Source organism: Nerophis ophidion, linkage group LG04 (genome assembly GCF_033978795.1).
Source record: "Nerophis ophidion isolate RoL-2023_Sa linkage group LG04, RoL_Noph_v1.0, whole genome shotgun sequence".
Classification (NCBI taxonomy): Eukaryota; Metazoa; Chordata; class Actinopteri; order Syngnathiformes; family Syngnathidae; genus Nerophis; species Nerophis ophidion.
In genome coordinates this window covers 76,488,311-76,511,506 of record NC_084614.1, presented here as the reverse complement: position 1 = coordinate 76,511,506, position 23,196 = coordinate 76,488,311, and the positions used below count along the sequence as shown (strand labels likewise).

The 23,196-nt window shown below is 43.0% G+C and overlaps 2 protein-coding genes across 3 annotated transcripts in view; one reads left to right on the top strand and one right to left on the bottom strand.

The window, feature by feature from the left end:
* LOC133551906 (magnesium transporter NIPA2-like) overlaps positions 1-3,433 on the top strand; it is a 12,072-nt gene extending 8,639 nt beyond the window's left edge. For both annotated transcript variants that reach the window (XM_061899102.1, XM_061899100.1), the window contains exons 8-9: positions 788-1,000; positions 1,072-3,433. In XM_061899102.1, coding sequence (XP_061755086.1) covers positions 788-1,000; positions 1,072-1,275 — 417 coding nt within the window. In that variant the 3' untranslated portion in view covers positions 1,276-3,433. The remainder of the gene's footprint in view (positions 1-787; positions 1,001-1,071) is intronic.
* LOC133551905 (glutamate receptor 1-like) overlaps positions 2,998-23,196 on the bottom strand; it is a 65,718-nt gene continuing 45,519 nt past the window's right edge. The window contains exons 11-19 of the mRNA XM_061899099.1: positions 20,747-20,953; positions 20,460-20,675; positions 20,267-20,378; positions 20,036-20,189; positions 19,770-19,968; positions 16,001-16,248; positions 12,815-12,929; positions 10,039-10,173; positions 2,998-6,299 (exon numbers count right to left, since the gene is read on the bottom strand). Coding sequence (XP_061755083.1) covers positions 6,108-6,299; positions 10,039-10,173; positions 12,815-12,929; positions 16,001-16,248; positions 19,770-19,968; positions 20,036-20,189; positions 20,267-20,378; positions 20,460-20,675; positions 20,747-20,953 — 1,578 coding nt within the window. The 3' untranslated portion in view covers positions 2,998-6,107. The remainder of the gene's footprint in view (positions 6,300-10,038; positions 10,174-12,814; positions 12,930-16,000; positions 16,249-19,769; positions 19,969-20,035; positions 20,190-20,266; positions 20,379-20,459; positions 20,676-20,746; positions 20,954-23,196) is intronic.

The window sequence follows — 23,196 nt, the reverse complement described above, 5'->3', positions numbered from 1 at the left end:
TTTCAGTAGTGTGTATAAGAGTGTTTCAGTAGTGTGTGTGAGAGAAAAACATTTCAGTTGTTTATCTGAGAGCATTTCAGTAGTGTATGTGAGAGCATTTCAGTAGTGTGTATAAGAGTGTTTCAGTAGTGTGTGTGTGAGAGAAACTCATTTCAGTTTATGTGAGAGCATTTCAGTAATGTGTAAAGGAGTGTTTCAGTAGTGTGTGTGAGAGAAAAACATTCCAGTTGTTTATGTGAGAGCATTTCAGTAGTGTGTGTGAGAGCATTTCAGTAGTGTGTATAAGAGTGTTACAGTAGTGTGTGTGAGAGAAAAACATTTCGGTTGTTTATGTGAGAGCATTTCACTAGTGTATGTGAGAGCATTTCAGTAGTGTGTATAAGAGTGTTTCAGTAGTGTGTGTGAGAGAAAAACATTTCAGTTTATGTGAGAGCATTTCAGTAGTGTGTAAAGGAGTGTTTCAGTAGTGTGTGTGAGAGCAAAACATTCCAGTTGTTTATGTGAGAGCATTTCAGTAGTGTGTATAAGAGTGTTTCAGTAGTGTGTGTGTGAGAGAAAAACATTTCAGTTGTTTATGTGAGAGCATTTCAGTAGTGTGTGTGAGAGCATTTCAGTAGTGTGTATAAGAGTGTTTCAGTAGTGTGTGTGAGAGAAAAACATTTCGGCTGTTTATGTGAGAGCATTTCAGTAGTGTATGTGAGAGCATTTCAGTAGTGTGTGTGAGAGAATTTCAGTAGTGTGTATAAGAAGTCATTCTGAATAATGTCCCTAACGGCCCCTCATACAGGTGCACTACCTGAACAAGTCTCTGGACACCTTCGACACGCAGCTGGTCTACCCCGTCTACTACGTCCTCTTCACCTCCGTCGTCCTGTGCACCTCCGTCGTCCTCTTCCGGGAGTGGAACAACATGGCGGCCGTGGACGTCGTCACGACCATCGGCGCCTTCCTGATCATGGTGGTGGGCGTGGTCATGCTCCAGTTATTCAAAGAGACGCAGGTGTGTCCCACAGGTATCGTCACTCCCCCTTGTCCCCCACCCTCTAACCTTGATGTCGTAATGTATGGCAGATCACCATGACGACGCTGACCAATCAGCCGGCTCAGCCTGTGGAGAGGGAGGAGCTTGCGGACGCAGTTGCGGACAATCCGGGAGGAGCACGAGGAGGAGGCGGGGCTACCAAAGAGGATAAATACACACTAGTGGACAACATGGTGGTCGACAGTCGCCCCCCGGTGGCCAGTGAAGGACCGACAGTCTTCATCATCAGCTGACACTTTCGACCTCACATGTTCTACATAATCATGTACAATTATATTTTAAAAACATTTTGTCCCATTTGAAAATGGTCTTTGATAAAATGACAACTTTCTGTTAGCCTGTGTATTAGTTAGCACGTTAGCTTGTGTTGGTTAGCATGTTAGCCCGTGTGCCAGTTAGCATGTTAGCCCAGTTGTCAGTTAGCATGTAAGCCCATGTGTCGGTTAGCATTTCAGCCTGCGTGTTAGTTAGCGTGTTAGCCCGTGTATTAGTTAGCGTGTTAACCCGTGTGTCAATTAGCATTTTAGCCTGCGTGTTAGTTAGCGTGTTACCCCCTTTGTTAGGCGTGTTAGCCCGTGTGTCAGTTGTCATGTTAGCCTGCGTGTTAGTTAGCATGTTAGCTTGTGTGTCAGTTAGTATGTTAGCCTGCGTGTCAGTTAGCATGTTAGCCTTTGTGTTAGTGTGTTAGCCCGTGGGTTAGGCGTGTTAGCCTGTGTGTCAGTTAGCGTGTTAGCCCCTTTTTCAGTAAACATGTTAACCTGCATGTCAGTTAGCGTGTTAACTTGCGTGTTAGTTAACATGTTAGCCTGCGTGTAAGTTAGCATGTTAGCCTGCGTGTTAGTTAGCATGTCAGCTTGTGTGTCAGTTAGTGTGTTAGACCGTGCAGTTAGCATGTTAACCTGCGTGTCAGTCATCATGTTAGCCTGCGTGTCAGTTAGCATGTTAACATGCGTGTTAGTTAGCGTGTTAGCCTGCGTGTCAGTTAGCATGTTAGCCTGCATGTCAGTTAGCATTTTAGCCTTCGTGTTAGTTAGTGTGTTAGCCCTTGGGTTAGGCGTGTTAGCCCGTGTGTCAGTTAGTGTGTTAGCCCGTGTTTCAGTTAGCATGCTAGCCTGCATGTTAGTTAGTATGTTAGCCTGTGTGTTAGTTAGCATGTTAGTTTGTGGGTTAATTAACGTGTTAGCCCGTGTGTCAGATAGCATGTTAGCCTGCGTGTCAGTCAGCATTTTAGCCTGCGTGTTAGTTAGCATACTAGCCTGTGTGTCAGTTAGCGTGTTAGCCCGTGTCAGTTTGCATGTTAACCTGCGTGTCAGTCAGCATGTTAGCCTGCGTGTCAGTTAGCGTGTTAGCCTGCGTGTCAGTTAGCATGTTAGCCTGCGTGTCAGTTAGCACGCTAGCCTGCGTGTCAGTCAGCATTTTAACCTGCATGTCAGTTAGCATGTTAGCCTTCGTGTTAGTTAGCATGCTAGCCTGTGTGTCAGTTAGCGTGTTACCCCGTGTCAGTTAGCATGCTAACCTGCGTGTCAGTCAGCATCTTAGCCTGCGTGTCCGTTAGCGTGTCAGTTGGCATGTTAGCCCGCATGTCAGTTAGCGTGCTAGCCTGTGTCAGTCCCCATGTTAGCCTGCGTGTCAGTTAGCGTGTTAGCCTGCATGTCAGTTAGCATGTTAGCCTGTATGTCAGTTAGCGTGTTAACCTGCGTGTTAGTTAGCGCATTAGCAAAGGAACACGATGCTGTTACTTGAAACATCTTTATTAGCATTTGTAAACAAGCACGTTCATGTGAACATTTATTCCAGGTAGCACAAATATGAACAAGCTGGTGGTGAATTATTCCAATCAGTATGCTAATTAACTAGGCTGACCATAGGTCCTCTTTTCATGTCCTCTTTTGCGGGGGGTGTCCGGGCGTTTTTTTTTTTTAAATGCCTCAATTGTCCGGCATTTTGAATTAGGGTTGCGTGTATTTTCAATGTACGTCCAGGGTTAAGTTACCGTATATATGTTACTCGAGTTGGTGAATTCTAGCTGTAAATATTGTAGCGCCTGGCTACGGGGTGTTAGCCAATGGCTTTGGCTGGGGGGCGGGACTTCCGGGGAGGATAGGGAAGTGACGCTATTGACAGGAAGTGTTGGTTCGAGTTTTGCCGGGAAAGGTCCTATTTTTGTTTTAAATGTTGACTCTGCATTATTTTTTTTATTTTATTTTTACAGAAGCTTAAAATAATTGGCTCAGAAATGCTACCTCTGTTTTTGTTGTTTTAACTGATTTGAGAAATACCTATGGTGTATTCTCTGAGAACATCTGTTTTTGTTTCAAATGTTTTAAGGCATTATTTATATTTTTTTACATTAAAAGGGTCCACTAGACTGAGAAGAGACATTTTAAAGAATGGGCTGTGACCTGTTTTTTGTTTAAATATAATTAACCTGTTTTGAGACATTTATGTGTATATTATATACAAGAGGTTATTTTGAATATTGCTACCTCTGTGCTTTTTCTAAAACTGTGAATGTTACATAATATAAGTGAGACTTATTTTGTTATACTGTCAACAGAGGAGAAAAAAATGCTTTATTTAAATAAATATATTATTTATAAAGCAAGTTCAAGTATCATTGGCAAATTTTCACCTAGTCCTTGGCACACATATATGTGTCCTCTTTTTGGGATTTCAGAATATAGTCAGCCTAAATTAAATCCATTCTGATTGGCCCCAAAAGAAGTGGTCAGGGTCAATAGGTCATGTGGGTTGGGCGAGTTCCCCGGTGAAAAAGGGAGAAGAGGAACAGGAGGAAGTGGAAGAGGAGGTAGAACAGAATGAAGAAAGAGAAAAACAGGAGAAAGTAGAAGGAAAATAATAAAAGGAAGTAGATGAAGTACAGGAGGAAGTAGCAGAACAGGAGTTCATTAAATACGATATTAATTCCTCTCGGGGATTAATAAAGTACTTTTGATTCTGTTTCTTAGGAGGAAATAAAAGAACAGGAGGAAGTACAAAAACAGGACAAAGTAAAAGGAGAAAAGAACAAGGAGGAAGTAAAAGAACAGGATGAAGTAGAAGAAGAAGAAGAAGAACACAAGGAAGTAGAACTAGAACAGGGGGAAGTAGAAGAACAGGAGGAAGTAAAAGTAGGAAATAGAAGAACAGGAGGAAATAGAAGAACAGGAGGAAGTTAAAGAACAGGAGGAAGTAAAAGGAGGAAATAGAAGAAGAACAGGAGGAAATAAAAGAACAGGAGGAAATAGAAAAACAGGAGGAAGTTAAAGAACAGGAGGAAGTAAAAGGAGGAAATAGAAGAAAAACAGGAGGATGTATAAGAAAAAGAACAGGAGGAAGAAGAGGAATTAAAATAAGAGGAAGAATAGGGAGAAGAATAGGAGGAAGTTAAAGAACAGGAGGAAGGAAAATGAGGAAAAACAGGAGGAAATAGAAGAAGAACAGGAAGAAGTAGGAGAAAAGGAGGAAGTGTAAGAACAGGAGGAAGTAAAAGGTGGAAAAACAGGAGGAAGTAGAATAACAGGACCAAGTAAAAGGAGAAAAGAACAGGAGTAAGTAAAAGAACAGGATGAAGTAGTAGAAGAAGAAGAACAGGAGGAAGTAGAACCAGAACAGGAGGAAGTAAAGGAGGAAATAAAAGAAGAACAGGAGGAAGTAGAAGAAAAAGAAGAGGAGGAAGAAGAAGAAGAGGAGGAAGTAAAATAAAAAGAATAGGGAGAAGAATAGGAGGAAGTTAAAGAACAGGAGGAAGGAAAAGAAGGAAATAGAAGAAAAACAGGAGGAAGTAGGAGAAAAGAACAGGAGTAAGTAAAAGAACAGGATGAAGTAGTAGAAGAAGAAGAACAGGAGGAAGTAGAACAAGAACAGGAGGAAGTAAAGTAGGAAATAAAAGAAGAACAGAAAGAAGTAGAAGAGAAAGGAGAGGAGGAAAAAGAAGAGGAGGAAGTAAAATAAAAAGAATAGGGAGAAGAATAGGAGTAAGTAGAAGAACAGGAGGAAGTAAAAGAAGGAAATAGAAGAGGAACAGGAGGAAGTAGGAGAAAAGGAGGAATTGAAAGAACAGGAGGAAGTAAAAGGAGGAAAAACAGGAGGAAGTAGATAAACAGGACAAAGTAAAAGGAGAAAAGAACAGGAGGAAGTAGAAGAACAGGAGGAAGTATAAGAACAGGATGAAGTAGTAGAAGAAGAAGAACAGGAGGAAGTAGAACAAGAACAGGAGGAAGTAAAAGGAGGGAAAACAGGTAGAAATATAAGAAGAACAGGAGGAAGTAAAAGGAGGAAAAACAGGAGCAAAAATAAGAAGACAAAAAGGAAGTGAACGAACAGGAGGAAGTTAAAGGAGGAAAAACAGGAGGAAATAGAAGAAGAACAGGAGGTAGTAGAATAAAAAGAACAGGAGGAAGAAGAAGAGGAGGAATTCAAATAAGAGGAAGAATTGGGAGAAGAACAGGAAGAAGTTACAGAATAGGATGAAGTAGAAGAAAAAGAACAGGAGGAAGTAAAAGAAGAGGAGGAAGTAGAAGAAGAGGAGGAAGTAAAATAAGAGGGAGAAGAGCAGAAAGAGGTAGAAGAACAGGATGAAGTGAAAGAAGAGGAGGAAGTAAAAGGAGGAAAACAAGAGGAAATAGAAGAAGAACAGGAGGTAGTAAAAGAACAGGGGGAAGTAGAAGAAGTGGAGGAAGTAAAATAAGAGGGAGAAGAGCAGAAGGAAGTAGAAAACAGGTTGAAGTGAAAGAAGAGGAGGAAGTAAAAGGAGGAAAACAGGAGGAAATACAAGAAGAACAGGAGGAAGTAAAAGAAGAAGAAGAGGAAGAATTAGAAGAACAGGAGGAAGTAGAAGAAAAAGAAGAGGAGGAAGTAAAAGAAGAGAAGGAAGTAGAAGAAGAGAAGGAAGTAAAATAAGAGGGAGAAGAGAAGGTAAAGAGGGATACCAAGTAGAAGAGGCGTGTTGCCTTCAGGTGCACTCAGTTCATCTGTGCTGCCTCCTGTGATGCCGGATGATTGTCAGGCGGCTGCGTCCAATCAGGTGTCTCGCTGCTGGTCACATGACCTTGGAGGACAATCCCTAACTAGCAGCTTTGCTCACGCAGGGTAAACTTTGGGCGGCGGACCTTGGCAAGTCATGTGACCCCACACGACCGTTCTCGCCCACCGGCCCTGAAGCCCCGCCTCCTCCCAACCTGCCCACCGTGACCCCGCCTCCCGCGAGGGCCATCGCTCCCAGGCCGCTGCTCAACATGGCGGCGTCGATCAGCTCCTGGAAGGAAACACACCCAGAACGTCAGTGTGTGTGTGTGTGTGTGTGTGTGTGTGTGTGCGCAGCTATTAGTTTAATGATGTGTGAGTGTGTGTGTGTGTGTGTGTGTGTGTGTGTGTGTGTGTGTGTGTGTGTGTGTGTGTGTGTGTGTGTGTGTGTGCCTCCAAGGCAGTCGTCAAGATGATTGGAACAAACAAATCCCAACTTCATGTGAGTCTACCTCTTCTCCATCGCTGATGTCATCATTGTTCATCATCATCATCATCACCACTTCATTACTCATTTGTTCACTGCCCCAACTTCAGTCATCCATTCATCACCCACATTTTCTGCATCGATCTATTCAGCATCCATCCATGTAGCCTCTTAACTTTTCATCATCCATTCATTCATCATCCATCCATTTGGCATCCCTCTATTCATCATTCATTCATTAATCCTTTATCTATTCATCATACATTCATTCATCGTCCATCCATTTGGCATCCATCTATTCATCATTCATTTAATAATTATCTATGCACCATCCAATCATCCATCAATTTGGCATCCTTCTATTCATCATTCATTCATTAATCATCTATCCATTCATCATCCATCCATTTGGCACACATCTATTCATCATTCATTCATTAATAATCCATCCATTTATCATTCGTCTATTCATTATCCATTCATTCAACATCCATCTGTTCATAATGCATTCATTAATCATCATCCATTTATTCATCATCCAACCATTTGGCGTCCATCTATTCATCATTCATTCATTAATCATCCATCCATTTGGCATCCATCTATTCATCATTCATTCATAAACCATCTATTCATTTAGCATCCATCTATTCATCATTCATTCATTAATCATCCATCCATTTGGCATCCATTCATCATTCATTCATAAATCATCTATCCATTTATCATCCATATATTCATCATTCATCCATTTGGCATTTATCATTCATTAATTAATCATCTATCCATTTATTCATCATCCATTCATTTGGCATCCATCTGTTAATAAGGCACTTATTAATCATCATCCATCCATTTGGAATCCATCTATTCATCCTTTATTCAATAATCATCCAACATTTGGCATAAATCTATTCATCATTCATTCATTAATCATCTATCTATTCATCATACATTCATTCATCGTCCATCCATTTAGCATCCATCTATTCATCATTCATTTAATAATTATCTATCTATTCCCCATTCATTCATGCATCATCCATCAATTTGGCATCCTTCTATTCATCATTCATTCATTAATCATCTATCCATTCATCATCCATCCATTTTGCATCCATCTATTCATCATTCATTCATTAATAATCATCCATTTATCATCCATTTCTTCATTATCCACCCATTTGGCATCCATCTGTTCATAATGCATTCATTAATCATCATCCATTTATCATCCATTTCTTCATCATCCACCCATTTGGCATCCATCTTTTCATCATTCATTCATTAATCATCCATCCATTTGGCATCCATCTATTCACCATTCATTCATAAATCATCTATCAATTTAGCATTCATCTATTCATCATTTATTCATTAATCATCCATCCATTTGGCATCCATCTATTCATCATTCATTCATTAATCATCTATTCATTTATTATCAATCTATTCTTCATCCATTCATTCATCATCCATCTATTTGGCATTCATCATTTATTCATTATTCATCCATCCATTTATCATCCATTTATTTATCATCCATTCATTTGGCATCCATCTGTTCATAATACATTCATTAATCATCATCCATCCATTTGGCATCCATCTATTCATCCTTTATTCAATAATCATCCCACATTTGGCATCAATCTATTCATCATTCATTCATTAATCATCCATCCATTTGGCATCCATTTATTCATCAGTCATTCATTAATCGTCTATCCATTTATCATCCATCTATTCATCATCCACCCATTTGGCATCCATCCACCCATCATTAATTCATTAATCTTCTATCCATGTGTCATCCATTTGGCATCCGTCTGTTCATAATGCATTCATCAATCATCATCCATTCATCATCCATCCATTTGGCATCCATCTATTCATCATTCATTCATTAATCATCTATCCATTTATCATCCACCTATTCATTCATCACATATCCATTTGGCATCCATTTATTCATCATTCATTCATTAATCATCTATCCATTTATCAACCATCTATTCATCATCCATCCATTTGTTATCCATCTGTTCATAATGCATTCATTAATCATCATCCATTTATCATCCATCTATTCATCATCCATCCATTTGGCATCCATCTATTCATCATTCATTCATTAATCATATATCCACTTATCATCATCTATTCATCATCCATTCGTTCATCATCCATCCATTTGGCATCCATCTATTCATCATTCATTCATTAGTCATCTATTCATTTATCATCCATCTATTCATCATTTATCCATTTCTCATTCATCTATTCATCATCCATTCATTCATCATCCATCCATTTGGCATCCATCTATTCAACATGCATTAATTTATCATCCATCTATTCATCGTCTATCCATCTTCATTATCCATTCATCTTCCATCCATTTGGCATCCATATATTCACAATTAATTTATTAATAATCCATCCATGTATCATCCATTCATCATCAATCCATTTGGCATTAATGTATTCATCATCCATTCATTTATCATCCATCTATTCAACATCCATTAATTTATCATCCATCTATTCATCATTCATCAATTTACCATCCATCTCAACATCATCCATTCCTTCATCATCCATCCATTTGGCATCCATTCATCAGCTATTTGTTAAAATTTCATTGGCCATTTATTGATCATCCAGTCATTATTCATCCATAGATTCATTCATCATCCATCTATTCGTTCATCATCCATTCATTAATTTTCCATACATTCATCATCCATCGATTCATTCATCATCCATTCTTTAATTCCCCATATATTCATCATCCATCCATATATCATCCATCTATTTTTTCATCATCCATGTATTAATTGTTCATAAATTATCATCCATTCATTATCCAACCATTCATCATCCATCATTTCATTCATCATCCATTTATTCATCATATCTTGCATCCATCTATCCATTCAACAATTTTCCATGCATTTATCATTCATTTATTCATCGTTCCTTATATTCAATCATCATCCATTTAATTCCCCATACATTCATCATCAATCTATTCATCATTCATTCATCATCCATTGCTTCACCCTCCATTCATTATTCATCCATGAATCCTGCTAGTAGTCATCATACGTTCATCATCATCTCTCCATTTGACATTCATCATCCATCGATTTATCATCCACTCGTATAGCTCGGTTGGAAGAGCGGCCGTGCCAGCAACTTGAGGGTTCCAGGTTCGATCCCCGCTTCCGCCATCCTAGTCACTGCCGTTGTGTCCTTGGGCAAGACACTTTACCCACCTGCTCCCAGTGCCACCCACACTGGTTTAAATGTAACTTAGATATTGGGTGTCAATATGTAAAAGCGCTTTGAGTCACTAGAGAAAAGCGCTATATAAAAATATAATTCACTTCATTCATTTTCCATATATCATCACCCATCCAACCACACATTGATTCATCGTCCGCCTGTCCATCATCTATCATCACCCATTCCACCAAACATGGATTCATCCATTCACCGAGGGTTAAGCCCCGCCTACACAGACGAGGTCGCGAGTCACCTTCATCCTCTTGGACTCCAAGCGAGACTTGTAGCAGAACTCCAACAGCGCCACCATCATGGCCAGTCCCAGTCCTCCAATCAGGATGTAGAAGATTCCCGCCACATTGCTCAGGCTGAGAGCGCTGGTCTTGTCCTATCAGAGCGCAGAGGCGGGGTCACCACGGCCATGCAACTTCCTGTTTGCGTGAGGGACTTCGCCGCGTGTTGACGTTATTTAGCGCTCGGTCTCCATGGCAACATCATAGATGACATTCAATGACAGGGGGCGTGTCCTACAGGAGGAGGCGTGCATACGTACGGAAGAAGGTCAAAGGTAAGATGCCATGTCTTGTCTTTGATTGGCTGGAGATGACATCGCCGCAACTTCGGTCCCATGCACGACCTCATTGGCATGCAAGCTCTCGGAGCCAATCAGAGTGCTTTCCTTTCCAAACTGTCGTGTGGTCTGTGATCATGCACCGGACTCATAGGGGCCGGCGTTCGATTGGCGTGCAGCAGTAACCATGGCAACGCTCACGTCAATCATGGATGACTGCAGGGCGCCCTTGACAGATTGTGTTATGATCCGCCGCCCCGATCATACATGGTTTTTGGCTTTTGAGTCCTTTTGTGTTTTTTCGATCGTTTTGGACTCTTCCTGTTCTTAGTTTCTTGCACTTCCTTATTTATCTTGTTACCAAGGTTTCACATTTGTTCCACCTGCTCTTGTTTACGACGCGCACCTGTGCTTTGATTATTACTTTATTATTTAAGCCTGCCTTCGACCTCAGTTCTGTCTTGATTCGTTGTTTGCTTTAAGCAACAATCAGGGTGGTATCTCTTCTGTGTATATTCTTGTGCTAAGTTTCGCCTTAGCTTCTCCTGCGCCCGGCACGTCAATTTTGGACTCTTGGACTCTATGCTAGTTAGCGTTAGCTTCCCGTGCGTAGGCACGCGCTTTCTTTTACCGTTTTGTACCAGTGTTACTTTATTTTTGTACATTAAATCCAGTTTTACCTGCTATTCCTGCCTGTCTGGTTCTCGTGCATCTCGGGGTGACAAAACGTGCATCCACAATGCGTAATCCAACGTGACAAAACTAATCAAGACCCGTTCTGTAACGTTGGAAACGCATTGTGGATACATGCTTCACAGTAGGTATGGTGTTCTTGGGATGCAACTCAGTATTCTTCTTCCTCCAAACACGAGTTGAGTTCATACCAAAATGGATAAATGGATGATACAGCAGAGGATTGAGAGAATGTCATGTGGTCAGATGAAACCAAAATAGAACTTTTTGGTATAAACTCAACTCGTCGTGTTTGGAGGAAGAAGAATACTGAGTTGCATCCCAAGAACACCACACCTACTGTGAAGCATGGGGGTGGAAACATCATGCTTTGGGGCTGTTTTTCTGCTAAAGGGACAGGACGATTGATCCGTGTTAAGGAAAGAATGAATGGGGCCATGTATCGTGAGATTTTGAGCCAAAACCTTCTTCCATCAGTGAGCGCTTTGAATGGTTGACCAAATACTTATTTTCCACCATAATTTACAAATAAATTCTTTAAAATTCCTACAATGTTAATTCCTTGATTTTTTTTTCACATTCTGTCTCTCACAGTTGAAGTGTACCTATGATGAAAATTACAGACCTCTGTCATCATTTTAAGTGGGAGAACTTGCACAATCGGCGACTGACTAAGTACTTTTTTGCCCCACTGTACTTGTGCTAAGTTTCGCCTTAGCTTCTCGTGCGCTCAGCACGTCAATTATGGACTCTTGGACTCCATGCTAGTTAGCGTTAGCTTCCCGTGCCTAGGCAAGCGCTTTCTTTTACCGTTTTGTACCAGTGTTATTTTATTTTTGTACATTAAATCCAGTCTTACCTGATATTCCTGCCTGTCTGGTTCTCTTGCATCTCGGGGTGACAAAACGTAATCCAACGTGACAGAACTAATCAAGACCCGTTCTGTAACGTTGGAAACGCATTGTGGATGAACGTTTTGTCACCCCGAGATGCACGAGGACCAGACAGGCAGGATTTATTGTACTAAATAAATTAACACTGGTGCAAAACGGTAAAAGAAAGCGCGTTCCTATATGCATGGGAAGCTAACGCTAACTAGCATAGAGTCCAAGAGTCCAAAATATACGAGAAGCTAAGGCGTAACTTAGCACAAGAATATACACAGAAGAGATTACAACGTGAGTGTTGCTTAGAGCAAACAACGAATCAAGACAGAACTGAGGTCGAAGGCAGGCTTAAATACTAAAGCAATAATCAAAGCACAGGTGCGCGTCGAAAACAAGAGCAGGTGGAACTAATGTGAAACCATGGTAACAAGATAAATAAGGAAGTGCAAAAAACTAAGAACAGGAAGAGTCCAAAACGATAAAAAAAAAACACAAAAGGGTTTAAAAACCAAAACAATGTATGATCCGGGCGGCGGATCATAACAAGATTGGAGACAAAAGCAGTTTTCTTCCTTTTTTAAATTTTTTTGTCCTGGTGAGCAAGGGAAAATGTGACCTTTGGCATCGTGGCATAAAGTGGGCGGGGCTACTTCTGCGATGTCAAACGTCACATTCCGCAGAGTGGGCGGGACTCTGCAGGCCATGCCGGACTTCATGCTAAACTAAGTGACAAGATCGGCCTTTTCCAAGGTGCGGCTGCGGGTCGGGTGCTGGAGGGCGGGGTGCCGGATGGGGATGCAGTGGGTCAAGGGGTCGGGGGGCACGGGGGGGGGGGGGGGTCCAGGCCAAGACAAGCAGAGAGAGGCGGGCCAACTGACCTTTCTGCCGGAGTCCTTGTGTCCGCACTCGCCTTTGTCATACCACCACTTGTTTTTCAACTTGTCTAAGACGGCTTGTTCATTGAGCTTGAGAACTGCCAGGTTTACTGGGATTCTTCCAGCGGGCAGGGTGGGGGGAGTGTGGGGGAATAACATAAATAACATTATCCATCCATGTTATCTTATGTTATTGTCAGACAACATGGCCGACCCGTGCGCACACCGCCACAACAAGAAGAAGACAAACTAGCAGACACACAGCAGGGAGCCAAAGTGCCGTACGCTCTGACTCCGCCCCCAGGTGTGTGTATTGTTGGGTAACGAGGCAGAAGAACACCAGCGGGGGGGCTGCGGAGTTAGTGTCGCGGGTAAAGGGGGTGGCCCGCGTCAACCATGGCTAGGCTAACGTGCTAAAGACGTAAACAAGGAAACAAACAAGAACCTTCAAAATAAATGTCACGGATGTAGCGAGGCTAGGTTGTGATATGAATGTCTTTTTGAAGTTTTAGGACGGAAAAGTCTTCCTGATGTTCTTTCCTGTGTGTGTGTTCTTGTATTTCCACCCTTCTTGAGACATAAAACAAGGAAAGGTATCTTCCATATGAGGACCGGTGAACAAGTTAGGACCGAAATCCTCATCCCAATACAGAAATCCATTGCATCAAACAGAGAGCCAAATACTACAGTCCGTGAACATTGCTCCAAAGTTATGATTTTTTTTGTTGATTTAATGTGCATACAAAAGTAAACATTGATGGGTTCAAATGTGCTCCACCTCTGGTCAAAATCTAAAGTAACAAGTGCGTGTAAAAATGTTCAGTGCCCCCTTCAGCAAAAATTATCCATCCATCCGTCCACTACCACTTATTCCTTTTAGCGTCGCGGTGGGCGCTGGTGCTTATCTCAGCTACAAAAAGGATTTTGTGAAATAAACGCCCCGGGCTACTATTTGGTAATATACGGTATATCAAAATTAGGCTGGTTCCAAAAAGGAGGAATTTTTGAAATTCAGTGTGTGTTGGTTTTAAAAGTGCTCCCCCACTGGTCAACATATGAAATAACAAGTGTGTGTAAAAATCTAAAATGCTCCCACTTTGCCCAACATATGTACTAACAAGTGTGTGTAAAAAATTGAAATGCGCCCCCTTTGGTCAAAATTAATAATAATCAAAAAGAAATCTGTTAATAGAGACCTACTGCAATAACTTAAAGTAAATAATGAAGATTAAAAAACAATTACAAACAAAAAAAACAAACAAACAAACTGAAAGCTTATCTTTTTTTATATTTGCATAGTATGTATATATTATTAAAGGCCTACTGAAATAATATGTTCTTATTTAAACGGGGATAGCAGGTCCATTCTATGTGTCATACTTGATCATTTTGCCATATTTCTGCTGAAAGGATTTAGTAGAGAACATCCACGATAAAGTTCGCAACTTTTGGTCGATAATAAAAAAGCCTTGCCTGTACCGGAAGTAGCAGACGATGTGTGCGTGACGTCACGGGTTGTGGAGCTCCTCACATCGGAACATTGTTTACAATCATGGCCACCAGCAACGAGAGTGATTCGGACTGAGAAAGCGACGATTTCCCCATTAATTTGAGCGAGGATGAAAGATTCATGGATGAGGAAAGTTAGAGTGAAGGACTAGAAAAAAAAAAGAAAAAAAAACTAGATGGCGGAGCGATTCAAATGTTATTAGACACATTTACTAGGGTAATTCTGGAACATCCCTAATCTGCTTATTGTGTTACTAGTGTTTTAGTGAGATTATATGGTCATACATGTACAACCTGAAAGTCGGAGGGGTGTGGTGACCGCCAGTGTCTCTGAGGGAAGCAACGTTTCTCGACGAGGCGAAGGCAGTCGGTGGGGCTGGGCTGAGATTTTTTTTTTTCCCCTCCTCAACGGTGGAAGGATCCGACGGTTGGGGGCGGCCGGTGGGAGGAGGCAAGAAAGTCTGCAGCTGCCTCTTTCACAGGTGCAGGAGGAACGACGCAAGCTCTAAGCTCATGTCTACGGTAAAAGCCGACTTATTACCACCATTTCCTCACCGAAACCTGCCGGTTGACATGTGGTAGGGAACCATTTTTGCTTGACCGCTCTGTTCCATAGTAAAGCTTCACCGTCATCTATCGGGAATGTAAACAAGGAAACACCGGCTGTGTTTGTGTTGCTAAAGGCGGCCGCAACACACCGCTTCCCACCTACAGCGTTCTTCTTTGACGTCTCCATTATTAATTGAACAAATTGCAAAAGATTCAGCAACACAGGTGTCCAGAATACTGTATAATTATGGGATGAAAAGAGACGACTTATAGCTGTGAACGGTGCCGGAACAAAATGTCCTCTACAATGCGTGACGTCATCGTACCGCGTCGTTGTAGCATGATGCTTCCGTGCGAAATTTTAAATTGAAATTTAGTCAACTAAAAAGGCCGTATCGGCATGTGTTGCAATGTTAATATTTCATCATTGATATATAAACTATCAGACTGCGTGGTCGCTAGTAGTGGCTTTCAGTAGGCCTTTAATATTGCAAATGCAAATCTTTATATATCTAGAACGGGTGGTCCTGAAGAGGTAGACATTTTTCGGAGCTCTCAAGAAGGTAAGAAATACAAGTGTGTGTGTGTGTGTGTGTGTGTGTGTGTGTGTGTGTGTGTGTGTGTGTGTGTGTCAGTTCTGTGATCCATCTCTTCAGTGTGAGAGTGCTGCCTCTGGCCACTAGGCTCCGCCCCTGCACAGTTCTTTTGTTGTGGATGAAAAGACCGGTGAGAGACGTGCTTGTTGCTTAGCAACTGGAGCCAAAAATGGCTGCCTGCAAAAAAACGCTGACTCTGGCGTGCACGTGCGCGAACAATGGCCCCTCGTCGGGAGACTGAGGAAAAAGCCAGGAAGTGAAATTAAAAAACCCCAAAAAACGCCAATATTAAAAGCCTCTTTATGGGGCGTGATGGTTGCTAGGCGACCGTGACATGCGTGTGTTGCTATGTGTGCAATGGCGTCACTGACCAAGGACGTGTGAAGGTGTCAGCTGTCAGCAGCCGTGATGGGTGGACACACAGACGAGGGGACGGACGCACTGCGGGGACGGAGACGTTGACGACAGACAGAAGAGAGAGAGACACACATGAGACAGACACACACACACACACACACACACGCGCGGCGAGTACCTGAGCGGCGATCCTTTGGGCGTGGCCACGCCGTAGCCCTTGGAGTCCAGGTTCCCGCCCACTTTCATGGTGTCGCACGGCTTGCGCTGCTCGATGTACTCGTTCATGGACGACTCCAGCAGGTAGGCGTACTTCCCCTTGGACTTGCGCACGCGGCTCACGCCCTCGTTGGTGTTCTTGACAAAGACCGACGGGTCGGTGCCGCGCATGTACGACCACATTTTCTCGAACACGGCGATCTTTGACCTCTGGGGAGACAAAACAATAGGGATGGGAATCTTACAACAACACACCGTCCTTGGAGGGGGAGAGAACCCGCTTCACAATCGGTTCTACAAAACCCGTTTCCATATGAGTTGGGAAATTGTGTCAAAATGTAAATATAAAGGGAATACAATGATTTGCAAATAATTTTCAAGCCATATTCAGTTGAATATGCTACAAAGACAACATATTTGATGTTCAAACTGATAAACCTTTTTTTTTGTGCAAATAATCATTAACTTTTGAATTTGATGCCAGCAACACGTGACAAAGAAGTTGGGAAAGGTGGCTGATAAAGTTGAGGAATGCTCATCAAACACTTATTTGGAACATCCCACAGGTGTGCAGGCAAATTGGGAACAGGTGGGTGCCATGATTGGGCATAAAAACAGCTTCCCAAGAAAGGATGGGGCGAGGTACACCCCTTTGTTCACAACTGTATGAGAAAATAGTCAAACAGTTTAAGAACAACGTTTCTCAAAGTGCATTTGCAAGAAATTTAAGGATTTCAACATCTACGCTCCATAATATCATCAAAAGGTTCAGAGAATCTGGAGATATCACTCTACGTAAGCGGCATGGCCGGAAACCAACATTGAATGGCCGTGACCTTCGACATCAATCTCTAAAGGATATCACCACATGGGCTCAGGAACACTTCAGAAAACCACTATCACTAAATAGAGTTTGTCGCTACATCTGTAAGTGCAAGTTAAAGCTCTACTATGCAAAGCGAAAGCCATTTATCAACAACATCCAGAAACGCCGCCGGCTTCTCTGGGCCGGAGATCATCTAAGATGGACTGATGCAAAGTGGAAAAGTGTTCTGTGGTCTGACGAGTCCACATTTCAAATAGTTTTTGGAAATATTTGACATTGTGTCATCCGGACCAAAGGGGAAGCGGACCATCCAGACTGTTATCGACACAAAGTTTAAAAGCCAGCGTCTGTGATGGTTCGGGGGTGCATTAGTGCCCAAGGCATGGGTAACTTACACATCTGTGAAGGCACCATTAATGCTGAAAGATACATACAGGTTTTGGAACAACATACGCTGCCATCCAACAGAAACCCAAGAGAACGTGACCACAAAACATGACAGAGATCTTGCCCCAAGTGGAAGATTTCAAGTACCTCGGAGTCTTGTTCAAAAGTGAGGGGAGAGTGGTCCGTGAGATCGACAGGTTGATCGGTGTGGTGTCTGCAGTGATGCAGATCCTGTAGTGATCCATTGTGGTGAAGAAGGAGCCAAACCGGAAGGCAAAGCTCTCAATTTACCGGTCAATATACGTTCCCATCCTCACCTACGGTCATGAATTGGGGTCGTGACTGAAAGGACAAGATCTCGGGTACAAGCCTTAGAGATAAGCTGAGAAGCTCTATCATTTGGGAAGAGCTGAGAGAAAAGCCGCTGCTCCTCCAGAGAGGAGCCAGATGGGGTGGTTCGGGCATCTGGTCAGGATGCCACCCGAACGCCTCCCTGGGGAGGCACTAGTTGAGCCACGGATAAGAAGATACTGATCCGCTATTGATTCAAGTAAAGTTTGAATGTCATAAAGCGGTTAGCTCCATATTTTGACACTTCTTCCACTCCCATTCTTGCACGGTACACCGCTACAACAAAGTGTTAGAATAATTAAGTATATATTATCACACTAACTTTAGAATGCTTAGAGTCTGTTGCTTTAGTTATTAGCTATTGTGCTCAAGTTAGACTTTTTTTCTAATCTTTGTTACGTCTCGTCTCGACTACTGTAACGTATTATTTTCGTGTCTCCCCATGTCTAGCATTAAAAGATTACAGTTGGTACAAAATGCGGCTGCTAGACTTTTGACAAGAACAAGAAAGTTTGATCCGATACACCTGTACTGGCTCACCTGCACTGGCTTCCTGTGCAATTAAGATGTGACTTTAAGGTTTTACTACTTACGTATAAAATACTACACGGTCTAGCTCCAGCCTATCTTGCCGATTGTATTGTACCATATGTCCCGGCAAGAAATCTGCGTTCAAAGGACTCCGGCTTATTAGTGATTCCCAAAGCCCAAAAAAAGTCTGCGGGCCATAGAGCGTTTTCATTTCGGGCTCCAGTACTCTGGAATGCCCTCCCGGTAACAGTTCGAGATGCTACCTCAGTAGAAGCATTTAAGTCTCACCTTAAAACTCATTTGTATACTCTAGCCTTTAAATAGACTCCCTTTTTAGACCAGTTGATCTGCCGTTTCTTTTCTTTTTCTCCTATGTCCCACTCTCCCTTGTGGAGGGGGTCCGGTCCGATCCGGTGGCCATGTACTGCTCGCCTGTGTATCGGCTGGGGACATCTCTGCGCTGCTGATCCGCCTCCGCTTGGGATGGTTTCCTGCTGGCTCCGCTGTGAACGGGACTCTCGCTGCTGTGTTGGATCCGCTTTGGACTGGACTCTTGCGACTGTGTTGGATCCATTATGGATTGAACTTTCACAGTATCATGTTAGACCCGCTCGACATCCATTGCTTTCCTCCTCTCCAAGGTTCTCATAGTCATCATTGTCACCGACGTCCCACTGGGTGTGAGTTTTCCTTGCCCTTATGTGGGCCTACCGAGGATGTCGTAGTGGTTTGTGCAGCCCTTTGAGACACTAGTGATTTAGGGCTATATAAGTAAACATTGATTGATTGATTGATTGATAATCTATGCAAGGACAAACCTTCTTGTCTGAGCGGTGGCCTCGGCCACATGATGTTATCATAGTTTTGGCTTACTGGCAGCCAAGGACTTCGGAGACTTCGGCATGGATGGGATGACAGCACGCAGACGAGACAGAGACTTCAAGGATCTCAACGAAGATAAGTCGACAACACGCGGACGAACTCGGCGACAAGGCAAAATCACATCCCGTCACGTACTATGCGTCCTGGTCCTGCTTTGCATAATATATGTGACCACTCCTTTTAGAGGCAGCTTCAGTGATGTTGACTATGGAACTCTGAATAAAAAGGAGAACGCGGCAACTGGACCTTAGAGCGTAGGGCGAGACTGTGACTAAGTGTGCAGTGCCCGCGTTCTCCTCATGAGCCCTATTTGTGTCTGCTTGATTCCTTGCTTCTTGTCTGATTAATAGATGTCACCAGTGTTTGAACCTGACACAAAGATGACAGGGAGAAGACGCTGCCGAAGGTGAGCCACATAAATAAGACCGCCCACAAAACGGCGCATCCTCAAGTGACTGTGAGGAAGCGGCTTGAAGATGACCTGTAAAACATCACCTGCGCAACATTTTGACAAAAGAACTACCATTACATGTTTTGTAGACCACAAGGAAGTATTTTACATTAAGAAAAGAAATAATAATAGTATGACCCCCTTTAATGCGCCCTATAATCCAGTGCGCCTTTTGTTTGAAAATAGACCTGACTAGACCCGCTGATCGGCATTGTGCCTTATGGTCCGGAAAATACGGTAAATGCGAATTATGGATGGAAATGGACTTTTTTCAGTACCTCTATGAAACAAACACGGCCTCACCCTGAAGAACTCTTTGGTGGAGCCGCCGTCCAAAGTCCCGTAGGCGATCTCGGTCTGCTTGGCCAGGTCCTCGGCGCCCTCGATGGGCGACACCATCCTCTCCACGGTGAGGAAGGCGGCCAGGTTCGCCGTGTACGACGAGATGATGATGAGGGTGAAGAACCACCAGACTCCGCCCACGATGCGACCCGACAGGGACCTGTTGGCGGGCCACATGCGGAGGACTGACGCCTGAGGTCAGGTGACGGGACATCGCCTGAGCGTACCTGGGCGAGATGTCACATCCTTGCTGCATGAAGGCTCCCAAGGAAAACCACAAGGAGTTAAAGATGCCAAAGTCGTTGGAGTGTTCGGGACTTTCTTTGTCTTTCTGCTGATTCTGGTTCTGGTCCTGGGTCGGAACCAAAGAAAGCTGGTACCCTGACAGGAAGTCAAGAGAGGAAGCAATGTCACGTGGGGGCAAACAGGCTTACACCACGCTGACACTGACGGGTTACCTGTGGAGGAAGAAGTGGGCGGAGCTTGTTGAGAAGCGGCCGCACACGAGTGCAGATCTTCATCGTCTTCTTCATCTTCCTTCTTCCACTCGTAAGGACTGAAGCGACTCACCTGACGTATTCACACCGGTTCAGTGGCTTTCCTTAAGGATCGGAAAGGTGCAGGGGGGGGGGGGGGGGGGTGGAGCCTCACCAGGAAGAGCACCACGCTGACGCCGATGTAGGCGAAGACGATGCACATCCAGATCTCGTAGGCCAGCGGGTCCAAGAAGGAGAAGACGCTGGGCTTGGACTTGGTGGGCTTCTTGATCATGATGGAGATGCCCAAGGACATGAAGGGCTTCGTGAAGTCGATCACCTGCTCACGGACCAGTGTGATGGTCAGCGGGGCGACCGCCACGTCCGCCTTCTGCAGGACACAGGCCGGGATGGAACGGTTGTTAGCGCGTGACGCTAAAAGGCAATGGCGTCATGACTCACCCCGTAGAACAGTTCTCCCACCATGCCGTTCCACATCTTGGTGTCCGCGTCTCTGGCGCCGTACTTGCCGTCGCCCACCAGCTCCAGCCGGTAAACGAAGCCCACGTGCTTGGCGATCTCTGCCGCCAGCTCGGCGCAGTAGCCTTCGTACCTGTCGTTTCCCACCAGCTGCTCGTGGTTCTTCTTCAGCATCATGTACGGCGCCTCCTGGGGGACGGGCCACGGCTCTTTTATTTTTTACCGGCACATCTCCATAATCTTTGCTGAAGAATGGTTGGAATAATTGTTTCTAAGTTATCGCAAAAACTTTGTGTTGAAATGAGTTCCCACACTGTAAAAAAAAATTCTGTGAAAAAACGGTAATCTACTGGCAGCTACGGCTGCCAAACGAAAACCATAAAATTTAAGTAAAACACTGTAAACCAAATAATGATCAAAAACATTATATTTACAGAAATTTTCATTAAACGTTTTGCGGAAAAATTTTACAGATTTTTACTAAATTCTTAAGATCAACCACCTTTAATAAAGTGACGATGCAAACAGTTTTGCAGAAAAATACCTTTTTTCTACAGAGTTTTTCCAATTTATTACGATCAACCAACTTTAATGAAGTGACAATGCTGGCAGTTCCACAGAAAAACACCATTATTTTACAGATATTTTCTGAATTATTAAGATCAGGGGTCCCAAAATGTAGAAGATATTTGAAAAGTGGATCCACCTGCGACTTGTCCAGGGTGTACCCCGCCTTCTGCCCGATTGTAGCTGAGATAGGCGCCAGCGCCCCCCGCGACCCCAAAAGGGAATAAGCGGTAGAAAATGGATGGATGGATGGATCCACCTTCTTGGAATGGCTACACCAACCTGACAAAATACTTGCCAATATTCACAAGAGTCTTCCTGTGACCCTTGCGAAGAGTTGTCCTGACAACAATCGGACAAAAATTTTGAGGGAGTACCTCGACGAATCAACATTTGTCGTCCTCGACAACCTAACATCACAGTGGCACATTTACCAGACATGCAGCGGGCCGACAGTGACGCACATTGTCCAGGACTATGTAGAATAATCTATATCGGCTGAAAGACATACTTGATCAACAGCCATACAGATCACACTGAGAGTGGCAGTACAAACACATTTAATACCGTTACAAATACGCGCCACATTGTGAACCCACATCAAACAAGAATGACAAACACATTTCGGGAGAACATCTTCACCGTAACACAAAATAAACACAAAAGAACAAATACCCAGAATGCCAAGCAGCGCTACTCTTCCGGGCTACACCCCCCGACCCCCCTCCGTGCGTCGGGTGAGGTGGGCAGGGTTTGGTGGTCGCGGGGGTGCAGCCCAGAAGAGTAGCGCTGCTTGGCATTCTGGGTATTTGTTCTTTTGTGTTTATTTTGTGTTACGGTGAAGATGTTCTCCCGAAATGTGTTTGTTGTTCTTGTTTGGTGTGGCTTCACAGTGTGGCGCATATTTGTAACACTGTTAAATTTGTTTGTACGGCCACCCTCAGTGTGACCTGTATGGCTGTTGGCTGTGATAAAGTATGTCTTGCAGTCACCAATGTGAGTCATATTACAGAGAAAAATGTCAAATAGATAGTGTGAGCACCAACCTTTATATATCAGACTACAAATGTTTTTCAACTTGAATACAAATATACACAGAAATATTTAAAAAAATATTTTTTCCTTAAAACTACATATAAAACTGTTAGATTTTTAGTATGGACATAGACTTTTATATAACAAGCTACATATTAAATGAAAGTTAATTACTGTAATTTTACAGGAATTTGAAAGTAATTTGAGAAAACAGAAAATGATATGTATTATTAATATGATATTTTTCTGTAAAAAAAAATAGAAATATACATAGTTTGTCATTACTGGCATATTACTTAAAATAACAGGCGGTTTGTTTAGTTACAGATAATGTCTTCAATTCTACAGTTTTATAACCTATTTAAAAAAAAATTGAAATTACAGTACAAATTTAGAGTAAATTAACCATAAAAATAGGATTTTTTTTTTTTTGCAGTGCTGCGAGAAGACCAAAAGCTGTCTTTGAATCTACCAAGAAGAAGGCTCGTAAAACTCCACTGTGTAGGGGGGAAGCAACATGAAGGTGTTCCTGTTTCTTTCATGTATTGTTATCAACAGAGAGATATTGTCTGAACCAAGAACTACAAAAGCGAAGAGGAAGCAGGACCAGACTCCCCTCCAGACGACCCCTTTTCGAACTGTTTTAAGACCTCTTCTTTGAACTGTTACCGGTCGATCTATGTTCCCGATCTACGTTTCTCTGACCACATGTCAACAGCTGCTCCCTTTGGAAGCAGCTGTTGACATGTGGTCAGAGAAAGTCCAAATAAAGGAGGACGCATATAAACTTTCGCCAGAGCGTGCTGAGACACTGTACAAGATTGAGCCAA